Source organism: Rousettus aegyptiacus, unplaced genomic scaffold, assembly GCF_014176215.1.
Source record: "Rousettus aegyptiacus isolate mRouAeg1 unplaced genomic scaffold, mRouAeg1.p scaffold_m13_p_16, whole genome shotgun sequence".
Lineage (NCBI taxonomy): Eukaryota > Metazoa > Chordata > Mammalia > Chiroptera > Pteropodidae > Rousettus > Rousettus aegyptiacus.
This window is the reverse complement of record NW_023416291.1, coordinates 11,879,206-11,903,553: the sequence shown is the minus strand read 5'-3', so window position 1 is coordinate 11,903,553 and position 24,348 is coordinate 11,879,206. Positions and strand designations below refer to the sequence as shown.

Sequence of the window (24,348 nt, the reverse complement as noted above, 5' to 3'; positions counted from 1 at the left end):
GCCTACGGGCCGGAAACTGAGCAGGAGCGATGCTGTCTTCTTGAGGCAGAATTTCTTCTCTTAAAACCCTTCAACTGATTGCATTAGGCCCACCCAGATTATTTAAGATAATCTCCGTTATTTAAAATCAATTGATTATAGACATTAATCACATCTACAAAACACCCCCCCCCCCCCATGAACGTGTCAGTGACTAGCCTAGTGACACATGGGACTGGCCATAACCATCACAGAGGAGCCCAAAGAAGGACCAGTGCATAGAGAGAAATAACTGAGTGTGTTGGAGGATAAGTAACTACTGGCGTCTGTGAACTGGGCCTCAGGGAAGCCCTCTCTACGTGAGTAGATGCATCTGCACCTTACAGATGCGCGAATGAGACTCAGGCTGTTGAGTGACTTGTTCAAGCTGAAACAGCAAGTGATGGGTGTCTGTCATTCTGACTCCGGCGTGTGTCCCGGAGACTCGACAGAACGATCGAAGGGACAGAGCGTTTGACGTTTTCCCCCCCGGGAGGGGCACCAGTCAGTGAGCAAATTCAGATGAGGAACGTGTTTCCTGAATGTAGAGCCTGAGCTCAGGGATGGTGGTATTCCTGGGGGCGGAGGGGGAGGCGGGGACTCCATCCAGCATCACCCCGCCCCCACCCCACAGCCCCCCACTGCTGCCGTGGGACTGATCTTCTTCCGGTGCCCAGTAGGGCTTTCGTCCAAGCCAGCGTCCAGCCTAGAAAACCCTCCTCCTTCCCTGCTCCCCTTCGTGTGGTATCTGTGTGGTCCTCAGGTCAGCTTTGGCCCTTAATAAGGGCCCCTCCCCCTGTGTCTTTGAGCTAAGATAAGTCTCCCACTTATAAGCCCCCCACATCCCCCAAAAAAACTCCTGTTCTTCTAATGTCGTATGTAGCACTGTCATCATTAAGTAGTTTGTTTATATTATTGTGTTAATGTCTGTCTCTCCTATTAAGCTCCCCAAGGGAGGGGCCAGATCTCACCACGACATTCCCATCGAGGAGTGTAGTTCTTGGCACACACTGCTCGCTGTGTGAATGAATGCGTGATGAAGGAATGAATGAATGAATGCGACATATACCTTCCAAGCCGCAAATCTGCGGGGCATTCCGAATAATAATCTGCAAACGCAATGACACATCTAAGTTCCTACTCTCCCTTTCCAATCACCAGTCCGATTATACCCCGTATGCAGCTAATCTCATCTTTGGCAAGTGGGTAGTTCTCAAGTTCAGTTTAAAAGGTCCCTTTGGGCACCCATGCCTCATTTGATGGGGGAGGGGAGGTGGTCCTTTTCAAGCACGTGAGCCCAAAGCCCTCTAACGCAGAGGCAGCTGGTAGAGCTGTCAGAATAACAGAGGAGGGAAGTGGGAGGAGGGACGGAGACCCGCAGAGGAGAGAGGGGTCAGGCGCGGGTGGAATGTCCTCAGGAAGCCCTCACGCTTGAGACAGACCGTCTCTCTCTTCTTGCCCCAGGCAGGAACTTCTGGCTCCTTCTGCCAGCGGTCTGGAGTCTTGTGAGTGAGAAGCTTCTGGCTCCGGTGGTCCTTGCGATGTCTGAGGGGTCTCTTAAGAGCCAAGTTGAGAGGAAGTTCATGCAGGAGGCCCTCCTGCAGCTGCTAAACACCCCCTTCATGCTGCCACTCGGGCGAGGGCCCACAAGGACGGGCTCAGGGAATGCAGTGGAGCTGAGCACGTCCACTGTACAAACAGTAAAGGTTACCGTACCTTTCACTCCGGCTTCTGATTTGACAGCCAGCAGCCATAAAAACTTAAAATGTCATTCGTGTTGCTAAAAGCTTCCGCCCTTTCGTGTTAGACCCCGAATATTAATGGAAATGAGGCTTCGTTTTGTAGTATCTTCTGTTTGTAGGAAAAGAAATTTCAGGTTTACGTAAAAGCAGCATCGATCACGTTCTCCGGAAAGGTTCTTGCAGGTTTCACCACGTGCATTCTTCCCAAGAAACAGTCTTCCTGTTGAGGGAGAGAAAGCTCTGTTTCTGCATTCTCCACATTTTCTGAAACGTGGAACCATACAGGACACTCCTGGGACCCAGAGCAATTTTGGCTGTGTCGCCACGGGCCTGTGTGACAGGAAGTGCACTGGCCCATGTGTTAGCACACGGAGGTTTGCGTCTTGGCTCTTGCCACCGAGCAGCTGAGGGACCTTGGCCGGGTCTCTGGGCTGTGGTGGACGAGGGAGTCTCTGCAGTTGCCGCCGCTCTAAGATGTGTGGTTCTCATTGCAGGCATCTTTTCCACAAGTCCTGTGTTGACCCCTGGCTTCTAGACCATCGCACCTGCCCCATGTGCAAGATGAACATTCTTAAAGCCCTAGGGATCCCGGTAAGCACAGCCCAGCCTCCAGCATCGGGACGTCTGTCTTTCTGCATCACCCCCTCAGCAGGGAGGAAACCTCACACCCGGGTGTCCTCTGCCCCCCTCAATCCCATAGCGGTGGTGTCATCCGGTGAGGCCCTAAGAGAATTCCCGTGTCTGAAAGCATTTTTTTCGCTCACTTTTTCTCAGTCTGAGAACAGCATGACCCTCTCACGGTGTCCATTCGATGTGCGTGTGGGTCGCGATGCTGCTTGTGCAGCTCGCAGGCTTCTCTTCCAGGCCGCAGTGTGTGAGTGCGGGCAGAGGCCGACGGGCCGGCTGCTCGCGGATTTCCTCTTGTGTCATTACCTCTGCACTGTCGCCAGGGAGATCTGCAGGCCGCGCTTTCTGCTCTTGCCCCAGAGTCACCTGGCTTAAGAGGAAACAAGCTCTTCCCAGCACCGGGAGGGAAGGCCAGCTGCCGGGATGCGACCATCAGGCCGGTGCCTCGGTCACGTTTTATAAAATCGAGTCTCTCCTCCCGTCCCGTGCACAGAGAATCCCACCAGCTGTCTGGCTGGACGCTCCAGGGACTTTCCCAGGACTGTAGCAAGCGAAGCCACAGACTGGGGGTTGGTGAGACGCCGTCTGCTGTGTGAGGGCAGGAAGGGAGCCAGGCCACCGAATCCACGGGCTGCACAGGGAGATGTCAGAGAAATACAGGCGCTGTCCGGAAGAAGCGCGGCAGGCCGCGTGCGGAGACCAGCGTCCGGCGTGCCCGCCCCCACTGCGCTGCGCTAACGGCAGAGAATAAAGAGACGGTTAATAGTCCCGAGATGTCACTGGAGGAGGAAGGATCAGATCAGGTAGCAAAGGTTTTCTTCAATGCCAAAGGGCTAATTATTCTAGGACTGTCAGAGTGACTGTTGGAGAGGGCACACCTGAAGCTTTATGATGTCGTGCGTTGAATGAATTTTCTTCCCTGCACCAGCTGCCTGCATGCCGGCTGTATGCTGATTCTCACGGTCGATAGACCACACACAAATCAACTTGTGTGACTGTACCTTGGAGCTGGCTTTTGAACGGCTGTGCATCAGATTTCCAGACCACAGCTGTAAACGCATAATGCAGTCAAGGCGAAAACCAATTACTGTGAACACGAAACATTAGTTAGTAAAAACCCAACTTCTCTACCACATACTGGTGATTTAGAAAATGAGTTCAGTGTTTACGCGTTTTGCATTTCTGGTTATAACTGGTTCTTATGAGGGAGGCGGTGGGGGAGGGGGTTGTACGTGTGTGTGTCCTTGCACGTGTGTATATGCGTCTTTGGTCTCCGAACTCTCTAGAATACGTACTCACGATTAAAAGGAGACGGTGACATCATCTGACCGAATTCACGTTGCTCGGGATATTTTCAAAGCTCTAAGCGTTGATCCCAATGCTGCTCCATCAGGACAATGAAACCAAATTTTGCACAAAATCGTATTTGACTCTAGACTTTTCCTGGGGACGTACAGCTTCTCCAGAAGCTGCTTGTCAATGAGTCGAGAATACAGCTATTAATTGCTTTTAAAGTAGAATTATTGAGTGGCCACTTGGCTTCTTTCCAAAACTGATAACAGACCCTTCAGTCGCAGGGCCTTCTGGCCAGAGTCGATGCCTGTCCAGCCTGGATAGGGTTTTGCTGAGCACGCTTGACTTCCAGAAAAACATCCATAGCATCTTTTCGATTTTGCCAAGGATTCTTAAAGGCCCGCTGAACAGGAATGTGACACACATCCAGGCTCGCCCCAGAGAACAGAACATCCTCCGTGAAGAATGCATGCCTTCGTCAGAGGCTGTTCCTCACGAAGCCCCGACGCATATGGCTTCTCTCTGTGCCTCCCCGAAGCTTCTCTGTTTTTGTCCTCGAGGATGATAACGGAAGTCTGGATCTGGCAGGAATTTTGGATGTTGTTCTCCTCTGTCCTTCGTCACCGGGTAGCATCATTATGCCTAAATTATACCGAAGAGATAAAGTTTCAACTCCATTCTTAGAACTTTGTGTGTCATTGGACAAGCTCGCAGCCTTCTCAAATAACAAGCACTTCCTATAGCTACCTGAAGCCTTTTTTATGTAGCTTAAAAAATTGTTTTTATGGTTTTCCTAAACCCCCGAAACTCCACTTCTTCTTAACCAAGAGAATTTTCAAAGAGCTTGTGGCTCACTCTCTCTCTCTCTCTTACATATGCTAAGGGCTCAATAACTGCCCTCGGCATCGTCACCCATCAGAGTTGGAAGGCTGCCACTCTCAGAACCGTATTTTTGAAATTCGCCCTGATCCTTCTTTGAACGAGGTCCACCCACGAACGACGGGGTTATAATCCTGATTCACTAGATAGTTCCCATATAAGAGCTAACGTTTTTCCTTTGCGTTTGCTTCTGTTGTTTTTAACTGAATCTCCCTTGTTCTTGCTGGTACTATAAAAGCACATAAATAGAAGTTGAAAGCTAAGAGCTGGGGATGTTTTCATTTTTTACGTAGATTTCTCGAGAATGAACTAAAGAGTGAAAGCGTAACTCAGGGATCACAAAATTCCCATCACAATGGGTATCTTTTCTTCATTATATTTTGCCAAGAGAAATAAAACACTCAAAGGTAGGGCGTGAAGGGGATGAGTCCTTCATTGTCAGAGGTGTGTTCATCCCATTAACTACATTATAGGGCTTCACCCTCTTTTCTATCCAGTCAGGCCTAGGTGTGTCTTTATAGGATGGGAGGACACAGGTGTCACTGAATATGCCCCTAAGGTACCATGTAAACTGGGTCTTTCATACCCCAGCAAATGCCTTCTTCCATCACTATTATTCAGGTATGAATAGGATGCCTATTGTATGTGGAAGATCTTGTGTAGCTGGTATATTTACAAATCCCTCACTCTTTGGCAGCTGATTTGATTTGAGGAGTTTCCCCCATGCTAACCTGAATTTAAATACCTGTATCGTACTGATTTGCAGATGGTATTTGACATCTTTTACTAAACATTATGACTGTAATTTCTCGTAGAGGCATATAAACTGAGTTTCTTTTCAAAATATTCTATTCGATGAACCATTTCGAGTGGATATAAACCGCGGGATTCAGTGAGGCTGATGTATTAAATATTATATCTAAACCAAATTATTCCCGCCTGCTACCACGCAGTCTTACCAGATTCATTCTCTCTCCTCCCTGCTCTGTTAAAGATATAATACTGTTGTTACTGGGCCACAGTTAAAATTGAACACCCTGCATCAAAATTAATAAAATTATTTTGAGAAAAATAAATAAAGGTACAATATCAACAAGCAAACTCATCTTGAAAGCATATCAATTGTCATTACATATGTAGATTCATTCAGGGGCTTATGGCTGAAAGACCAACCCTCGGTATCCGCACGCGAAACCTTTTCCTCTCCGATACCCTACACACAAGTGAATTTTGTTTAGAAGCATCTTTATATACTGTCGGAGAGGGAAAAAAAGAAATATTTTTCTTTCTACCATCCTAGGTTCTCCAGCTGGGGCCTATGAATTAGATTTGTAAAAGACAGGTTAACAAGAGAACGTCAAACTGAAGTTTATGATCACGGGCATCTCGCATACACGCGGGAGCTCTTAGTGAAGAATAACTCGAGGGGCGGTTAGTTCCGCGGCTGCCAGAGGCAGGGGGTGAGGCGTGGGCAAAGTGGGTGAAGGCGGTCACAAGATACAGACTTCCAGTTATACGGTAAATCAGATCTGGGGGTGTAACATACAGCGCGGTGACTGTAGTTGACAGTGCTGTATCGCATATTTAAAAGTTGCTAAGAGTGTAGCTCTTAAAAGTTCTCATCACAGGAGAAGACATGTGTCACTATGCAAGATGAAGGATGTTAACTAAACTTATCCTAGGAATCATTTTGCACCGTATCCATATATCAAGTCGTTATGTGGTACACCGTAAGCGGACGCCATGTTACGCGTCAATCGGATCTCAGTAAAACTGGGATTTTAAAATAGCTTGTGGACTAGGCGAGTGAGACAGACGCAGTTACCAAGGAGCGTGACGGCGTGGGAGAAGTGGGAACAGAGTAGGAGGGAACCCTGCTGGGAAAAGGTGGCGTTCGGCCTGGGACTTGAGGAGAGATTAGGAGATCCCCGGGAGGGTGACGTCGAGACCTTGGGATGGGAAAGGAGAGGGGCGTATTTGAGGCAGGTGCCATCCTGAGGAAAGGGACGGCAGGAGCGAAAGCTCTGAGGGAGAGGATGTGGGACGTTCCGTGTGTTCCCAAGGCGGCGGGTCGGGGAGCAGGAGGAGGAGGCTGGGGCGAGACTGCACGGTGCCTGTGTTGCTCTGCTGCTCAGCTCGTGGCGCATCCTTTAGGAGAAAAGAACCTGTGTTTTTGGTTTGTTTTTTAAAAAGAGTGCCCCGATGAGAGAGTGGAGAGTGGAATATACTGGGCAGGAAACAGTAGGGAGACTGGGAGGCCAGTAACGGGACGAGAAATGTTCATGACAGAACTGCTCAGGGCCAGGGTCGCGACCCGGATATTTGGTGGGTCGGCCATTCGGTGAATCGACTTGCAACGACCTGAGTTTCGATGAATTGACTCGCTTTCCATAGAGACGAAGAAGGCAAAAAGAAAAGGGAATACCGAGAAAAGGGGGATGAGCTGAATGTGAGGGTTCTGTGGGAGGGTGGCATTTCCGGCCGACTTGGAGAGCCAGCTGTGACGCTCGGGGGACTGGTGAAGAGTGGAAAACCGAGACAAGAGGCCAGCGCTTTGAATTTCCTGCTTCGTGCTCTCCGCCGGTCCCTGAGTTGTACATTTTCTCTTTCAATGAACTTCGAACACTGTGTAGTCACCGTGGCATTAAGTCAGTCACGTCAACCCAGAATCCCACCGACTCCTGCCCACCCTGATCTTCATCCGCAGAGAGTGCAAAACCATGTAATCATCGGCACTCGAGGCCATGGCGATGTTCAGACCTGAACAAAAAGAATAATTAAGAGCTATGAGTATTTTTCAAGCTCGTATCTCTCAACCACCACCTTTTTAAAATAATCTTTATGAATTTGGGTAGAGGTATAACGGTCATTTAAAAAGCTACTTGCAGGCTTCCGGTGGCAGGGTTTGGGGAAGAGGTGGCGGGCACCTCGTCCCGCCGCAAAGGTGACAAGAAGAAGCCCCCAAAGCAGCCCAAGAAGCAGGCCAACGAGATGCACGAGGAAGATAAGGCCGTCAAGCAGAAGCCAAAAGAGGAACAGAAGCAGCCCCCGGGGTCCAGAAGCCCGGGCTGCAGGGAAGGCCCCCGGCCACAGGCGGAACTGAGAAGTCGGCCAAAAGTGAGCCGTTCCTTGTGCCTAGGGCAACGGCGATCCTTAATTCCATGCCTGTTCTCACCTCTGGATTCTTTGCCATAACACCTGTTGCCACATATAGCTAGAATGAAGTGTTGTCTTGGCGACCATTGTGCATTTAAGAATAAACGTTGGTAAAAATTAAGTCAGCGTCATCATCATCATCATCATCGTCATCGTCATTCAGTGGCTCGTGTCTTTTCTTCTTCTCACTCGGCCATCTCAACCTTAGCTGTGAGGCCGCCCCACTCAGAATCTTCCCAAAGTGTGTTCTTCAGTCTGTTCTACCCTGAATTCTCTACCGCCTAGAATTAAACTAACTCCTTTGAGATGGAAAAGAAAATTGGAAAATTAAAATAAAAAAATAAAAAGCTGTTTGTGGAAGACGTAGAAATACATTCAGTATTGCTTCAAACAGCAAAACTAAGACCGGAGAGCAAAACTTGCCACGTGGCCCGGCGATGGGCTAGTCTAACACAGCTGGCCGACACAGGCAGCTGGGCAGAGCAGAGCGCGCCCACTTCTGTGGGATTCGAATGGAGCCATTGAGACACTGGGGGGAAAAGCCCTGCAATTAGTGGCTAATTACACTAGATGGTCTTGCTCTAGTTTGTGAGTCTAAGATTTTAATTTAGAGGATTTGACGAATGTGTAATCGGTTGCATGCTAAGTAAGTAGGACTTTATTCTATAGCTCATTTTTAGCTATGTCTAACGACAAAATAGCCTCACCCTATGCGTGCGTGCGTGTGTGTGTGTCTGTGTGTGCGTATATCTCTGATGAATAATTCACAATGAGTCAGACTCTGTCCCCCTTCTCATGTCCTCAGTATATTTGCAAACAATGCCTGGGTCTTGGAGGGGAGCTATCAGGCTGCCAGCTACTTTCTAAATGAGGAGAGAACGCTCTATATAAGGAAGGGCTATCATTGTATCATTATAAATAAATGCCATGTTATGCCCCCTACGTAATCATATTAACGTATGGGTATTGCTACTCCTAGAATTAAAACCTTATGTCTAGATCTAAATGGAACCTTTGGAAAGGAAATTTGGGGAGATGTTTTCATGTTAACTATGGAACTGTATGTGATATATTTTTAAATAAAGTGATTCAGGATGAAAATGCTAAAGAACTTAGTTTTCCATCAAGACACGATGTTTAGGCCATAGACATTGCATCTCAAACTTGACAGTGCAGTAAGATGGGTCCTTTTCTGCCCCTGTCAGCCCAATGCCGACTGCATGGATGACTTGCCCACCGACTTCGAGGGATCTCTGGGAGGTCCGCCAACCAACCAGATCACAGGCGCAAGCGACACGACCGTAAATGAAAGTTCGGTCACTTTGGACCCCGCGGTCCGGACTGTGGGAGCCTTGCAGGTGGTCCAGGACGCGGACCTCACCACGCAGGAGGGAGAAGCCATCTTTTCTACCAACAGTAAGTGCTGCACTGCTTAAAAGTGCCATATCTCGAAAGGGCTGTTGCCTCATGGGAATTGGAAAAAGACCCTTTTCCCTAAGAAGGGAAAAAAAAAAGCATCGTCAGGCTAAACAATCATACCTGACAGGCCTTTAGAAGCCCAGCTCTTTCCAGAGCCAGCAGAGCAGACAGCGTACCTGGCATCGTGCCTGGCCCTTCCCCACAGCTCCGCGTGCACCCCAGGGTACCTGGGCAGGTGAGGCAGTGGGTCTGGCCTCTGAGAGTGGAGGGCAGGTGAGAAAAGCAACTGCAGGTGATGCTTAGCGGGGATGGGACTGGGCACGGCACCCCTGACTAGTTTGAGAGTGTGTGTGGGGTGTGCGTGTGTGGGCACGCGTATGTGTGTGTGTGCAGCCCCTCCTGAGCGTGCTGCCCTGGACAGCATGCCCCCCGTTAGGTGAACATTTTCCCAGTACAGCGTAAACCCCTGCACACAGTAGCACATTCAAATACCTTTCGGGTTTCTTCACCACCTCTTGCATAGACTCTAAATACTGCTCTGTTCGATGGTAGTTATAAAAATATTAAAATAGCTGTGATTAGCATCATAATTGAAGCTAAAACCTAACGTATTTACTCTTCAGTCTAATGCAGTAGAAATGACAACTTCGGCAGTTCTAAGAAAATCATCACATAAATTTATTTAGGTTTAAGGTTTAAAGGGTGGGTAGATACTACAATTTTTAAATAAGGTGTGTTTTTCCCTAGATAGAAGTAATCTATTTGCTATAGAAATATAGACATGCAGATTAAAGCATTCTGAGATATTTTCTTTTGAGTTTTTACATGTTGGTGATGTTTGTAGAATTTATAAAATCATGCTGAAATTTGAATATACGCGTTTTTCTGATGAAGAAACACAATGGTCCTCATTGAAGGACTAAAAGATGGAGACAAAAATTTTTTTTTAATTTAAAAATTCCTCAGCACTCCACTACCCAGAAATAATCGCTTTTGACATTTGGGGCCATTTCCAGATAATCTGTCCTGATGTAGTTGAGACAGTGCCATAGGGGTCAAACGCTGGGCATCGTACCCGTAGGACTTTCGCAGGACCCGTGTAGAAAGTCACTCCAAGGCGAACTTAGCAAGTACCTGCCCAGGCCAGAGTTATTAGTTTTCGGCAGATAAGAGTATAAGGACCACGATATGGAAACAATGACCGTTCAGCATTAAAAGTCCTTAAAGAAAGATTTCGAGACCTTCTTTAGAGCGATGCTGTCCAATATTAATATAAAACAAGCCACAAGGCAATTTTAAATTTTCTATAGCCATGCTAAAAGGAAAAATGGGTGAAATTCATTTTAGTAATATATTTAACCCAATACAGCCAAAACGGTTTACATTTTTTGTAGTAACTCTTCAAAATCTGATGTGTTAAAGATTGTCCCATAATATTTCCAGTTATTGGATATCTTCGGTTAACCTGAGCTATATCACCATTAGTGGCCTCAGTGAGCATATTGTAGGGCCTGATGAAAATGTTGCTAGCAGTTCAAAACCCTTCAAGGTATGAGCCTTTCTGAGCCCGTGGGAAGAACCAAGTCAAAACTCCACCACTTTCCTTGCTGTAATATGATTTTTTCATATTACAGCTGTAATATTCAAGAGACATTGTGTCCTCTGTTAGATTTCTTATTTCAAAAAGTGGCTGCATGCTTCAGACATCTCAGCAAAGGCCAGATGGCAAACGAACAGGCATGGTTTGTGGGTTAAAATACATCCAAAAATGCAATAGAAAATTATAGTCGGTGTCCATATAATTTATAATCCCTAAACTGTTTTTGCCTAAAATAGACTCAGAGTGTTTAGGTCACAGCAGGCATTCGGTAGGTGTTTATCGAATGACCTGGGATACACGTGTTTAATATACGCTTGAAGCAGGGAGCTTCTGCCCACACCGGAAGGAAAAGCACCAGGGAATTTCAGGAAGGTATTAGTAAACAGAGACACGAGGAGAAAGAGACCGCGTCTGTGGAGCGAAGACGCACAGCATATGTGTGTACAGCTAGAGGAACCAGCCTCGTGGCACAGAAACTGACTTTTTCTCGCAAAATGTTTTTCCTAGACCATTTATTTGTGACTCGTTTTACTTACGGGGATTTAACAGAATAAATCAAACATAATCATTCTGAGTAGATGCGAATGGTTGATACCATTAACCATATGGCTGTAGGTTCCTTTAGGGGAAAATTCTCTGCTCTCTACAGGTTTGTAAATTGCCTTGTGCCCTAACTCAAATAATCAATAAATGAACAAACACAGATGTATGAACAAATGAGTGAAAAAACTCAAAACTCAAGTTCTCATCAACATCATAGGAAAAAGGGTAGTTGGAATAGTATTGCTACAGATCACAAATAAATAACCCACTGAAGGTTAAACCTAACGTTTCTTCACATTATTTTTTCCCACCTCACATCTCTACAGACCCAGAAAATTACTAGAAAATGAGGATATAACAGTAGCTAGCAAATATGTAACACCAATTATCCACCAGACAACCTTTAAAGCCAAATATATACATATATATACACACACACATATATGTATGTATGTATGTCTGCATATATGTATATACATATACACACACACAGATACACATACATACATCACACATATATATATGTACGCACACATAATAAAACAATCAGCTCACAACAACTCTGTGAGGTACATATTATTTTTATCCCCATTTTACTGATGCAGAAGCAGAGGCACAGAGAGATTAAAGTACCTGACCCAAGGTCGTAAGCTAGAGACAGGCGGAGCTAGAATCAAAGGCGCCCCTGGGTCTAGGGCCCAGAGCTTCGCCATGCTCTGCTCAAAGGACAAACGAGGCGAGAAAAGGAACACAGTTGTTCGCTCCCTTCTCACTTCGTTTATGTGCTCTTTTCCTCCGTGTTTTCTAAATCTCTGAAAGATCAAACACTTGAGTGGTTCCGACTGGAATTCTCACTCATCTGTGTCTCTGTTCCTCCTTTCCTGGCAAAGAATGTTGGTGCACAGTCGATCAAACGCATGTAAAAGTCGTCTCGGCACTCCGGGGGAAAGTGTAGAACACTTTAGAGGGAAGATGAGAAAATCCAACTTTAAAGGATCATCTTCAGCTCGCAGGAAACTTTTTTTTAAAAGAGAAGCATTTATACAGCAAAAGGATTCAAACTTGTCGCAAGTCTGACATTTGGGAGAAAGACGTTCTCTGTGTATACCTTTAATACTTCTGACATTCCACCTTTTATAACCTCACATGGCAGCCCCAAATCACAGTGTTTCTCCTCTGTCTTAGTGCACGGGGTTCTTTGTAAGAATGTCCAGATGTCACTCACCAGCCCTTATCTGCCTGCCCGATTCCACCAAAAACATCCTTTGCCTTCCGACTCCCTAAGCACAGGCTGCCGATTGTTTGATTGTTCGGTTTGCTTCACCAGGGAAAAAATTCCTTAGGAACAAAGGAAAACACAGCTAAACAAAAGCCCTGGGTGTTTGGAGACTCTGGAGAGGGAGGGACTAGAGAAGACGCAGAGAGGAAGACTCTCTCATCCCTCTCTAAAAACATTCAGGGCCACTCCACGTCTCCCCAGAAGGGCCGGAAAGCGCTCCTTTATTATTCATGGAAGTCATCGTTGCCAGCATCCTTCTCCTGTATTGAACCGCTACACAGCGATCTCTCTAGCATGCCTCCAGGTCATTACCCACTTGCCACTCCTTCACCTCAGACCAGAAAGACCCAACCAGCAGCCCATTGGGGTGGAGAGTGGAGGGTGGAGGGAGCTCGGAGCTGGAGAGAGACCCAGAGATGGGTAGAATCAAGGTGTCTCACACCTGCCGCAGTACATTCTGAGGCACACGTGGCATAAAGCGTTCAGCCAGGAGACCTGGTCTTCGGATTTTACAGAAGAAAGCAGTACAAATGAGTTACTGCTAAAACTCGGCCCGCCGAAATGAAACGTGGCATGGGGCCCCTCTGAGGAACCTCCTTTGCTAACTTGCTGTCAGCTCCGATCCGTGGGGGGAGCACAGTGTATCTACCAGGTTGAGCGATTTGTGTCGTATTCAAAATGCATCTTCATCTTAGCTGCCCGGCCACAGCTGAGTTGAGTGGGTCTAATATTCCCCTGGCCCTGAATGAAAATTCCAGCAGGAACTTGCACTGTCCCACGTGGCCAGCCCTGAGACAGTCACACATCACCTGCCCTGACAGGCCTCTCCAATATAGTCTGTTCCCAGGAAAATTTTTAAAAAGGATGATCGGTTCCTTCTATGCCTCTGACCTCTGACCCCACCTAGGCCGTCCATTTCCAGATCCCAGGCAGGAAGGAGACCTAAGACCACAGTCTGTTTTAGCTTTTCTAAGGGTTGGGTCAGTTCTCCCCAAGTCTCACCAACAGGGAGCATCTTCCAGAATCCCCTCCGGGGCTCCCTTGCTCACACCCCACTCTGGGCGTGAGCATGGGATGGGGCCCCTTTCTACCGTTTTGGCTAGAGGGGTGGGATGCAGCATGACCACACTCTCGCCACCGCCGATCTCTTCACAGTTTCCCCGCCTCTCTCTCCCTCTCTCCTTTTTATTGCCTTGGAATGGGCAGTGGGGTCAAGAACAGGTCACAGAACAGGTTCCCCTTCGTACCCATTGTACATCTGGCAGTGGGCAGGGAGCAGGAGGTGGGGAAGTTGGGGAGGCTGACCACATCTCCTCACTAGAAACAGAGGTAGGAAGTGGCCCACGACGGTACGGAGGAATGGGCTCCTGAGCGTCTTCATGGTCTTCGCCAGACGACATGTTCTTAGCTCGTAGATTCTTTGCAAAGAATCTAGAGATAGGTCAGCCTTTGGCGGTGAAAAAAATATATATGCTCATACTCTTCAAAATGCACTCATGAGGCAAAAATAATTTTCTCAGCACAGTTAAAACAGCAACCCAGAAAAAAAGTCATTTTCAGAAAGAAAAAAAACATCGTTGACAGCCATCCCTGCAATCAGCAGGCGTGCTCCAGGGACACGTACCGCAGACTAATTTTGGAAAAGGCTTCCAGAGAGTTCATTCAGAGACTGTGTGTCTGGGATGATCCGCACTGTCTCATTTGAGGAACGCAGGATAAACCTCTCTGGGGATTCTTCATTGCTAAAGACACATTCCTCTAAAATTGGGCCAAAAATGACATTCACTGTCACACTTTTTAAGTTCTTTGCTTATTGTTTAGGGAGTAGTCGATGAAGCATTCAGAACGCCTATAGTCAAGTCATGAATGCCCCTGGGCTTGCTCTGACCACAGTCTGAACTATGGAAACGAGAAACCCTGTTTTGAACCTCTGGATCGGGGCAAATGAGAGAAAAAGGGAAAGTTGGCATGAATATCACATTTCTGTTTCAAGTGTGCAACTAACTACACTTTGCTACACTCAGCAATCTCCAGATTTTATGCGACTGCAGAATATACTAGTGTATCCAGAAATAAACACGTCTAGATAAAGCATTCCGGTGTTTATGAGGCAGGGCAAGAGCGAATGGCCACGTCTGCTTTTCGGACTTGCATCAAAGTCTGAAAGGGCAAAGCAGCGACTCTTAACTGTGGATAAATACACCGTCTGGAACCAGCGAAGAGAATGGTCTCCCCTGGTGCCCATAAAATTCACATTAGCCCTGGCAAGAATGACGGCTTTGATCTGTGAGCATGTTCCCATGTGGCAGACAATAAAACCAGCCAGGCCTTTAGATTTCAGACCACACTGTCACCTCCCCTTCAGGAAATAGTTAAGCCACGGTGGACGACTCCTCTACAGAAATGAAGCATTTGCCGACTGGGACATTGCTCCCCACAGTCAGCTCCGCGTCTCTCCGTGTCTCGTAATGGACCAGGTCCCTGGAGCAATTTGACCTCCTTGTTTCTGAGCCCTCAGCCTCACCAGCTCAAATGACAGCTTCAACAGAGGGACAGCTGTTCGAAAAGCAAAGATCTTTGCAATAAGTCCATGCCTTGATCATCAAGTGACCCAGATGGCAGCTATCCAATTCACAAGCTGCCTGGTTTTCCATGACGACATTCCTCCCGGATTAAAAACACTTGTCACTCCAAGAAAGCCCACATGGGGCCAGACTCCTGGGGTTTTCCGGTCTTGCATGTCTGCTGCCTCGGACAGGGACTATTGAGGATCCACAGATTCACACACAGCCTGGGGGAGAGTTCATCGATTTAGACCACAGATGTATTGCCATTCGGAGCTCTCAGCCTGGACACGGCACACGCTATGCTCTTGGAAGAAACTCGTCTTCCTGAAACAAACTCAGCCCATAGACTGAGTCCATCCATTTCTGGGAGACCGTCTCCTATCCTCAGTGACTAGTTGATGGCACCATCTTTATTTGATAAATCCCTCCCAAAGCTGACTCGCTTTGGGGACGTGTCATGGCTAGGCAGCTGGTCCGTGAGCGAGCCAGGGAAAGGGCTGCTCAGTGGACCTGCTTTTTACCAGACACCGTGACACTGAACGTGGGTCTTAGCAGGGAGGTGGCAGCTGATGGCAGGAAACACAGTTGGCAGGTCAGCACTTTTTCAGTGCTTGAGGAGCGCGGAGTGTAAATAAGATAGAGTTTCTCTTTGCATTTCGATTCTAAAGCAAACTGTGGGGAAGTTCCATCCTTCAGAGGCTAAGAAAGCAGGAAAAGTTGAAAATGCCTTTTGGATGACGTAAGAATTGGCTCTGGAAGTCAAAATAGTTCAGAAATAAAATTCAGTGCCTCAGGAAAAAAAAAATGTAACTATCAGAACATTGCTGGAGCTACTTAAGGATAGATGATGTCATGGAAACACACTCGCCAGGGACAGGAAATACGGCCCATAGTCCTGATCTGGCCCCCAATTAGCTGTGCCCCCCTGGGCCGGTTGCTTACCTTCTCTGCACTTTCATTTCCATAGTCGTCAAATAAATCTCTTGTACCAGTAGAGAGAAATACACTGATTGATTCACTGATTGATGATTCTTCCTATGATCTCAAAACATAATTCGCTGATAATATCTCGTTCTGTCTTCATAGCATTCTTGTACAATAGAAACAAACAGTAATATTTATTCCAAAAGAAAGAAGATAAATCGAGATTCTGCCCTAGCTCAATTCTCATTCCGATGCTGGACCCCATTCCTTTGGTTCCTTACCAAAGGAATGCCCGAGCAGCTCACAGTACAACCCATTCCAACAGGACAGAGTTGAAAACTGAATTAAAACGTGCCCGTATCAGGTGATTGAAGACTCAAGGGCATCGGGATTGGTTGTCCCGGTAAAGGAACCACCACCTAGAGGCAACTGAAGAGTTCCAGCCACACGTGGCAGATTGAACCCATGTGTTTATCTCTGCTACCCAACCAAGTCCCGCCAACCTTTCAAAAGGTATAAACCAACATGGACTCTTAAGAACATAGAGGAGATGACAACAGACAATTTGTCAGCACATTTTGGGACACAGATGTGTAGAAATTCTCTCAGTGAGGTGGAGAAAGCTGAAATCAGGGTACCTCCAACGTGGTTTTACGCTTTGAGCTCCGCAGAGCCTCGGGATACAGGGCATGATGCCCCGGGAGGATGCAGTAAAGAATGGTGCTCAAAAGATGATTGGGCGACTGACTGTGAAGAGCATTTAAAAGGCCCCCCCAGGTGCCCTCCCCATCCCGAGGCACCCACTGGTTGCCATAGGCCCACAGGAGACCTCTTCCTCAGCTGGCAAGCCCCACCCATGCATGCTCAATCCAGGTGCCTCCTTCATAAATGTGAGGGAAGCAAGAATGGCCAGACAGCTGTAAGAAGACACCAAATCTGAGGGAGGACAGGACAGATAAAAATGAACTCTGAAGACACCGAGATGATTCAGAACACAAGACTCTATGAACCATCGCCTGTATCCTTACAGAGATCTGGGACGATAGTGCATCCGCGGGATAGAAACGGATGATAGAAATGGTCAGAGGATGAGGAAGAGCTCTTGGGAATTTAAAAACACAGCAGAGTGAACATTCCCATAGTATGAGTAAGAGATAAAGTAAAAGATAAACTACTATCCGTCTTGTTAAACTATGTTCTTATGAAATAAAAAATAAATTAAGTTAATGTGCTTTAAAAATTACATTTAAAAGTAAGGAAAAACTAAAAGGGTCAGCTGACTTGCCATTGAAGAATTAATCCACACATTTTTTTATTAGCATCGCACATGCCACCCCCAAAATATGTTTTTTCTTATAGTGAAAATTATGGCCTTATAAGGCATACTTGGCTTTAGAAAATGTGAATGGTACCAAACTTTTAAGAGTGTCTCCTTATTGCATGCTACATTCGTATTATATTTTCAGTGTACTGGTGTATGATCTTGCTTTGTAAGTCAGTGACTTCAGTTTTTACAGTGAAATTACTTCCCAGTGCTCAAGGCGACGATGGTGGTTACCCTACATCCTTTCCGCGGTAGTCAAACGATCCCCAAGCCACAGTCGTCCCGCCTTTTGAGTCCGTCTCCCGCTGCCATCCCCTCCCCCACTGCTCTCATTCCGGACCTTCTCCTCTCCTTGATTTTCGCCATGGCTGCCATTTCAGCCCCTCCCCCCCGCCCCATTTCTAGTCTTACCGTTCTCCAGTCTGTCCTGATCTCGCGTCCTGAATATAATCATCTATAGAAATCTGGTCTTAGTTCGTTGTTTTGCTCAAAACATTTTTATTACCAAACCCAAGCTGGCTATTCTAAGCAAGTCATTGAGCCCTGGGCCTCTGCCTATCTCTCCCGGACTTCCTGCCGCTCCCACTTGGCACTTCACACGGAAGCATTTCTCGGCCACTCCCGGTTCCAGACACGCTGCCCCTGACACTTCTCCCTCCGCCGGCCAGCTTACGCCGCCCTTCTGCCGTGTCCCTGAGATGTCTTCTCCGCCACTCCCAGCAGGATCTGGCGTGCCTTCTCCTACGACTGTCTCCTTTCAAGCAGTTCTCTCCGTTACGACTTCTTGAGAAAGCATCTGTCACCCCCATAGAACTGAAAGGTCCCTATAGAATGTGGACTGTGGCTTCACACCTTCATGTTCCAAAACTCAACACAGTTTGTGGCATACAGTTACACTCGATAATCAGCTGAACAACCGAATATGCCGAATTTTTAAGGAAACCAACAGTAGCAGTAGTTAGGAGTGGAAGAGACTATTGCAATCTACATTTGCATTTTGTCTGCTAACGAAAAGGGGGAAAAAGCTTATCTATATCTATATATACTCCCTAGAGCCAGCTCCTCCAGGATGGCACTGTGACTTTACCCCCATGCGACAGGAGCGTACATGCTAAACTGTTTCCTCATCACGAGGAAGGCGGGAGACTAATTAATGCCTTGTAGAAATCGATTGATGATTTATTATGTATCACCACTGATGTTGGAGTACACAGCAGAAACGGGGGGCTAGAAGCAGGGCAGGGAGAGGGAAAGCGGCGGAGAGAGCCCTCGCGCCCGAGTGCGCATCGGTTTCTGCAGACGCCCTGGAAGCGTCAGAAAGTCAACCACCCAGAAACCAGAGCAGCTCACGCGAAGCTCTTCGGCACTAACCTTAACATGAACCCACGATGAGTGAACACAACCCAACTGAGAGATAACTCAGGCCTGGGGAAACAGGATGGCTCGGCCCCCGGACGGACCTGCGCTTAAACCCTGGCTGACCGCTGAATTAGTAACCAACTCACTTAACCTCCCTGAGCCTCAATTTCCTCGTCTTTAAAATCATCCAGGTAAAATCCACCTCACGGGTTTGTCACGAAGGTGAAATGAATCGATATAAATAAGAGCTGCTGGCTCAGCGCCTGGCACTCGATAAATCATAAATGTTATCTCTGTCCCCACCGCACACACTGGACAGACACGTGTCAGGTGCTTACTGGTGCAACTGAGGCGTCTTGATATAAAAAGATCTACACAGCACCTATCTCAGACAGGTTCCAAGGCCTGTGAGCTTTGGGGTGGATCCCAAACCGTTTGTCTGTGGGGATGAAAATCGCTCGTCTTCAATTATCACAATTACTTTACTTCCTGAGCCGGACTGCACGCTCGCTTGTCATTATTTATCTTTCTCACTAATTGATCATTTGAGTACTACTGAGTTATAAACTGCAATTTTCACTACCGTGACCTCATATAAAATGATGACGGTCCTTATAACACCATTTACAGAGAAATCTCTCAGGCTATCAGCATCATCGCTAGGCAGCCCATCAATCAATCAACAACCCATTACTGTCAGTTCCTAGAAAGTCATATTATGTCCTCCCACACATGGCTATCTATTGGTTGTATTCCATAGGCAGCCGCCCCACCAGTAATCTTAGCGCATACAGACTTCCAGACAAAGGATCTGTTGAGGAACGAAGAATTTCTGATTTGCTAAGCCTTGATGTTGTTTGTGTGTTTATAAGTTTAACCTCAGGGGACGGTTTGGAGCAAAAATTTGGAAGTACCCATTTGATACAAACCTCCATGTTTGCAGCAATTGAATCCCACACTCCCAATGTAGAAAGTCCACTAAGAGACTTTTTAACATACAAAGTATGTAACTCATCAGCTTCTTATGGGGTGGTCCTCGCTGCACTTCCTTCCTCCCTTTGGGAGAAAAATTTGCAGAGAAACTTCTGGAGAAAAGAAAATATATTGTGGTTCAGTGATTTAGCCAAACTCTCCTCTCCGGCTCCATCCAGGACGCAGCTGTGGTGGTGATCAGTTAGGTCACATTCCACTTGTCTGGAGAAGTCTGAGAATGCAAGGATGGGAGGGACAGTCCTTCCTCCTCACTCCAGAGACTTCCCATGGACTCCGGGGTGAGAGTTGAGCCAGCTCCCCTGCACACACGCACTCGCATCCATGCACACGCACGTGTATGTGCACGCACCACCACCACCAATGCCCAGGGCCTCGGCTTATCATCCAAAACCATGCAGAATTAGATCCCCAGGGAGCCTTAGGAATTATCTAGGCAGAGGTAGCAAATTGATGTCACATGTGACCTCTTCTGCCCACAAACGAGTAGGGTTTAGCCCTGAGAGTACTTCTGCTGGTATTCAGCTGGGGGCTGAATATGGTGAGGTTTTGCATGCAACCCTGAATTTCTAATAAAAAGATTGGAAGGAGCGGAAGTCCTGGGCCTCATTCCCTTATCGTGACAGTTGGCTAGACCTGAGTCTGGCAGCGCCCTGAAGTTCAAGAGATGTCCCCTACAATTCACCACAGCTCTATGACCCCAAATTTAGGGACAATTTCAGGGCAACAGTGCTCTTTTCATATGCACCCATATCTCTGGGACAATCACAGTTGTGGATCGTCCTTTTAGGTCTCATTAAAATAATACCTCGTAGTAAAATCATGCAGTGCAACTGCGTGTGTGTGCCCATTAAGCACAACAACATACACAACTGATATGCTCAGTATTAACGAATGTTCACAGCAGGGAGGACCAATTAGTAGACTTATAGACTAAAGTTCTATCGAAAATTTTTTTGTCAAACAAATCATTCACTTACATGTAAAGATGTATGCCTCAATCAGAGCTGTTGGCACAGAAAGAATTGGCTACACTTAAACTCCTGCTGTGCAAGAACAGTGGAATGATTTTTTTAAGGAAAAATAATACCTTAATAATACTGTAACTGTTATTTAAATATGGAGTTGGTTAGAAAAGTGTATTTGGAAATCACAGTTTGAACAGGAACACAATGGATTAAAAAGCATGTCTTCACCGTTAGGAAGTTGAGAAGAACTCATGTGATGGGATAAACACTTGCGTGAGTGGGCGTGCACACACGCATGCATATGTGGAAAGCACACGTATGTGTACACATACGTATGCCAAGAATACACATGCACCTACCTAAATTCATGAACACATGCGTATACGCACGCTCACGCCTGCATATCGTGTGGGCACACGGAGCGTGGGTATGTCCCTCAGGCAGTACTTTTACACGCATAGACATCTGCACGTGTTTACGGCCCGCGTGCATGCCTGCACGCAGACGTACGACTCAGGCCCATCGACTCTGCGTCCCTGGAGGTAGCCTGTTTCTGCAGGGAGGCTTGAGGTTTCTGGTCATGACTCTCAACTGATGACTCCTGGAGATGAAACTGTAGCTCCAGCTTAGCGCATCAGAGAGGGTACAGCTCTCGAAACAAATGTGTATATCGTTTTATTTCTCTAAAGGACTTAAAGGCTCCCTGATATCTAGAAAGATAACCCTACAAGTGAGGCAGGCCCTGACTTTAGGGACAGTGTATTCCCGGCACTTACGCCCTGCAGTAAAATGCCACACCGCGCAGCCAAATCACACTCGTAGATGTCTGTCCCCACTGAGCATGAGTATCACTTCCCAGTGCCCAAATGGTGAGGGCACTGGGAAGTGAAGGGTGGATCTTTATTGGACAGCAGAGAGAGGTCCTGAAATTCCTGTCCCTGATTGATACCCCTGAACATCATGGAAGTTCTCAGCAGCAGAGCTAAATCAAGGCCCAGCCCCTGCCGCCTGCTGCCTGCACTGGCTGGGGCAAGTCGCTCAACCGCTCCGTGCCTCCATTTCTTCATCTGTAAAGTGTTAGTAATAAGAACACTTACCTCATGTGATTAAATGTAATGAGAACTTCTTAGAAAAGTGCCGGGTCCATTATAAGCATTTGAAAAACGTTCTCTCCGGTTTTCTACAAAGAAAGAGGTGGAGGGAATTCAGGCTTATTCAACATACACCATGTGCCAAGGATCTTGCAGAGAGCTTCCTCTATGTGTTTTAACTTTTACAATTATTACCACTCTTTTACACACAGGAAATTGAAGTGGAGGGCAGGCCAGGAACCTCATCAAAAGTCACACCTCGAGTAACTGGCAGGCCGGGACGAGAGCCCTTGTCACTCTCGCCAAAGCCCGGGTCCTTACAAACACACTGGACTTTCTCGAGTGTGCTCTGAGTCTCTGCCGGGCTGTGTTGCAGCGCAGAGCCCGGGGTCCCACCCCAGGTTTACTAAATCACAGTTTTCAGGGGCGAGCAGAGAACCGTCGTTCTTATCAGGCTTCGTCCATGATTCTCTCTAAAACCAGAGTTTGAAAACCTGTGCCACGACCCCAGTATAGCATTGGCGATGAAGCGTTGGTACCGTCTGTGCAAAATCAATGGTACCCTGAGGGCAGAAAAGGAACCCAGGGTACCTACTGGTCACAGTCCAGCGCCTGTCATATCGGTGTTGAAATTAGGGCTTCTAACTCCTAATGACTCTTTCCAACCGTTTATTTCTCCTTTATGAGCACATTCTCAAACTTTTTTTTTTTTTAAATGCCATACTCTCTTTTAATAAACATAAAAGTCTTACCCCTTCCCACGCGGGTTTTATTTAACCCACATTCCCTCCACAACCTTTTTCTTGAGAATCACTGCTATCTTTCCTGGATCCCACCTGTCAGAAAGATTTCGTTGAACTTCAGAGCCAGCATTTTAAAAAAAACGATTTACATTTTGGAATTTCCCAGATATAAAATTAAGTGATTACTTCATAGGATATTTTTTCGGACACACTTTCTTACATGCCATCTCACCTATAAGGTAGGTGGGTTGAGTTCACCGAGCTGTGAACAATATAAACAGTAGCTTTATCATCATCGCCATTACAAGCTGTTTTATTAAGTGTTTCTCTGAACCAGAAACTGGGCTAAATGCTTTCTGTCCATAACATTATTTGATCGACCGAGTGAGTGAGTAAGGAAACACGAAGGCTCTTCTAGCTCTATCCGCTTGCTTATGCAACGAAGTGGAAGAAGACGCCGAGGCTAGAAGAGCAGTGGCTTCTGTACCAGGGGACAGAATGGAGGATGAATGTCTGGCCAGCCGAATGACCCCTGAATGACCCCCATTACTCCTTTTGCCCTTTCGTGCCCCCTCACCTTGTCGAACAGCTCACCTCATTCATATCTCCTTTATTCTCATCCTAAACTCATGGCACAAACTCCCACTGCATGTCCAGATATTGATTACAAATTCTGTGTTTTATGTTCTAAACACAAAGAGTTGGAGATTGCGTTCTGGGAGCCCGAGGAAGGGATTTGGTTATGCGTTGATAATAGGCATGCCTGGACTGCTGCTCTTGCTATTACATGCTTTAGATAGAACTCATTAGACTTTCCAGGAAAGCATGTAAACACATCCATCTACGTTAATTTCAGTAAGTTATGGTCAGGATATCAACCTATACTCTGGGTCAAAACATAGGCCTCTTTTCTTTAGCTAAGAGTGAGTCTTTCAGTTTTCGAGGGCTTAGTTGCACCACGACTTGCTGCCCTCCCCTCCTGCCCTGTCCCCTAGAGCACCAGGTCATGACCTGTTCTCAAACCTGCCAAAGGTAAATTCTGCAGTGTGTATTGGATGGAGGAGGTGCAGGCAACCAGGCGTTCTTCTACACAAATGACTTGCAGTCTTGAAGCTTTAAGAACAGGCTTCTTTGTGTGCTTTCTGGGGAAGCCGATGGTCCGAATGGTCAGAAATGACGACCGTAGTAAAGACCTTAAATCAATGGTGGTAATAGAACAGGTGGATGTAAAACGGCGCCTGCAGAGAGACCCAGATGTGCTCACGGCAGCGTTTAGTCTCCAGTCCAGCACTGAGCTGTCTGTTTACCTTATAATTTGCTGTGCTCTTCTTGACGACTTACATTTTAGCAGATTGTATTTTGAATGCCTCTTTCTTTTTGAAAATGTGTATGTACGAAAGTGTGTTCCTTATCTGTCCTCTCGTCCCCAACTCCTTCCAGAGGAAAGTGAGAGTCCCCGCTGTACTGCGGTCTGCGGCTTGACCTTTAAACTCGACTCGGTGTTTCCATCGAGCCCTGTTCTCTAGTTTCTTCTGGCTCTGGTGTTGGACTATCTTGTAACAGGGTGACACTTGTGTGAGCAGTAGGGATGAGGCTGTCACATGGCGAATGAGCTCTTTATGAAATGTTGACGCATCGACCCACATCCAATAACAAGGAAGAACTAGAGCATTACAGACGCGGTCGGGTAGTAGCCAGAGAAAGAAAGGACGCCCCTGGTCCCCCAGCACACGAATGGACAAAGAAGGAAGCCAAGAGACTTAATGGGAAAGGAATACGGTTCTTGGTAAATATATGAAATACAGTAATAGCTGTATTTCTGGCAT

The 24,348-nt window shown here is 46.9% G+C and overlaps 1 protein-coding gene across 1 annotated transcript in view; it reads left to right on the top strand.

Moving 5' to 3' along the window:
* The window catches only part of RNF150 (ring finger protein 150), a 178,930-nt gene that overhangs the window by 136,812 nt on the left and 17,770 nt on the right, over positions 1-24,348 (top strand). The window contains exons 5-6 of the mRNA XM_036233509.1: positions 2,255-2,351; positions 8,921-9,131. Coding sequence (XP_036089402.1) covers positions 2,255-2,351; positions 8,921-9,131 — 308 coding nt within the window. The remainder of the gene's footprint in view (positions 1-2,254; positions 2,352-8,920; positions 9,132-24,348) is intronic.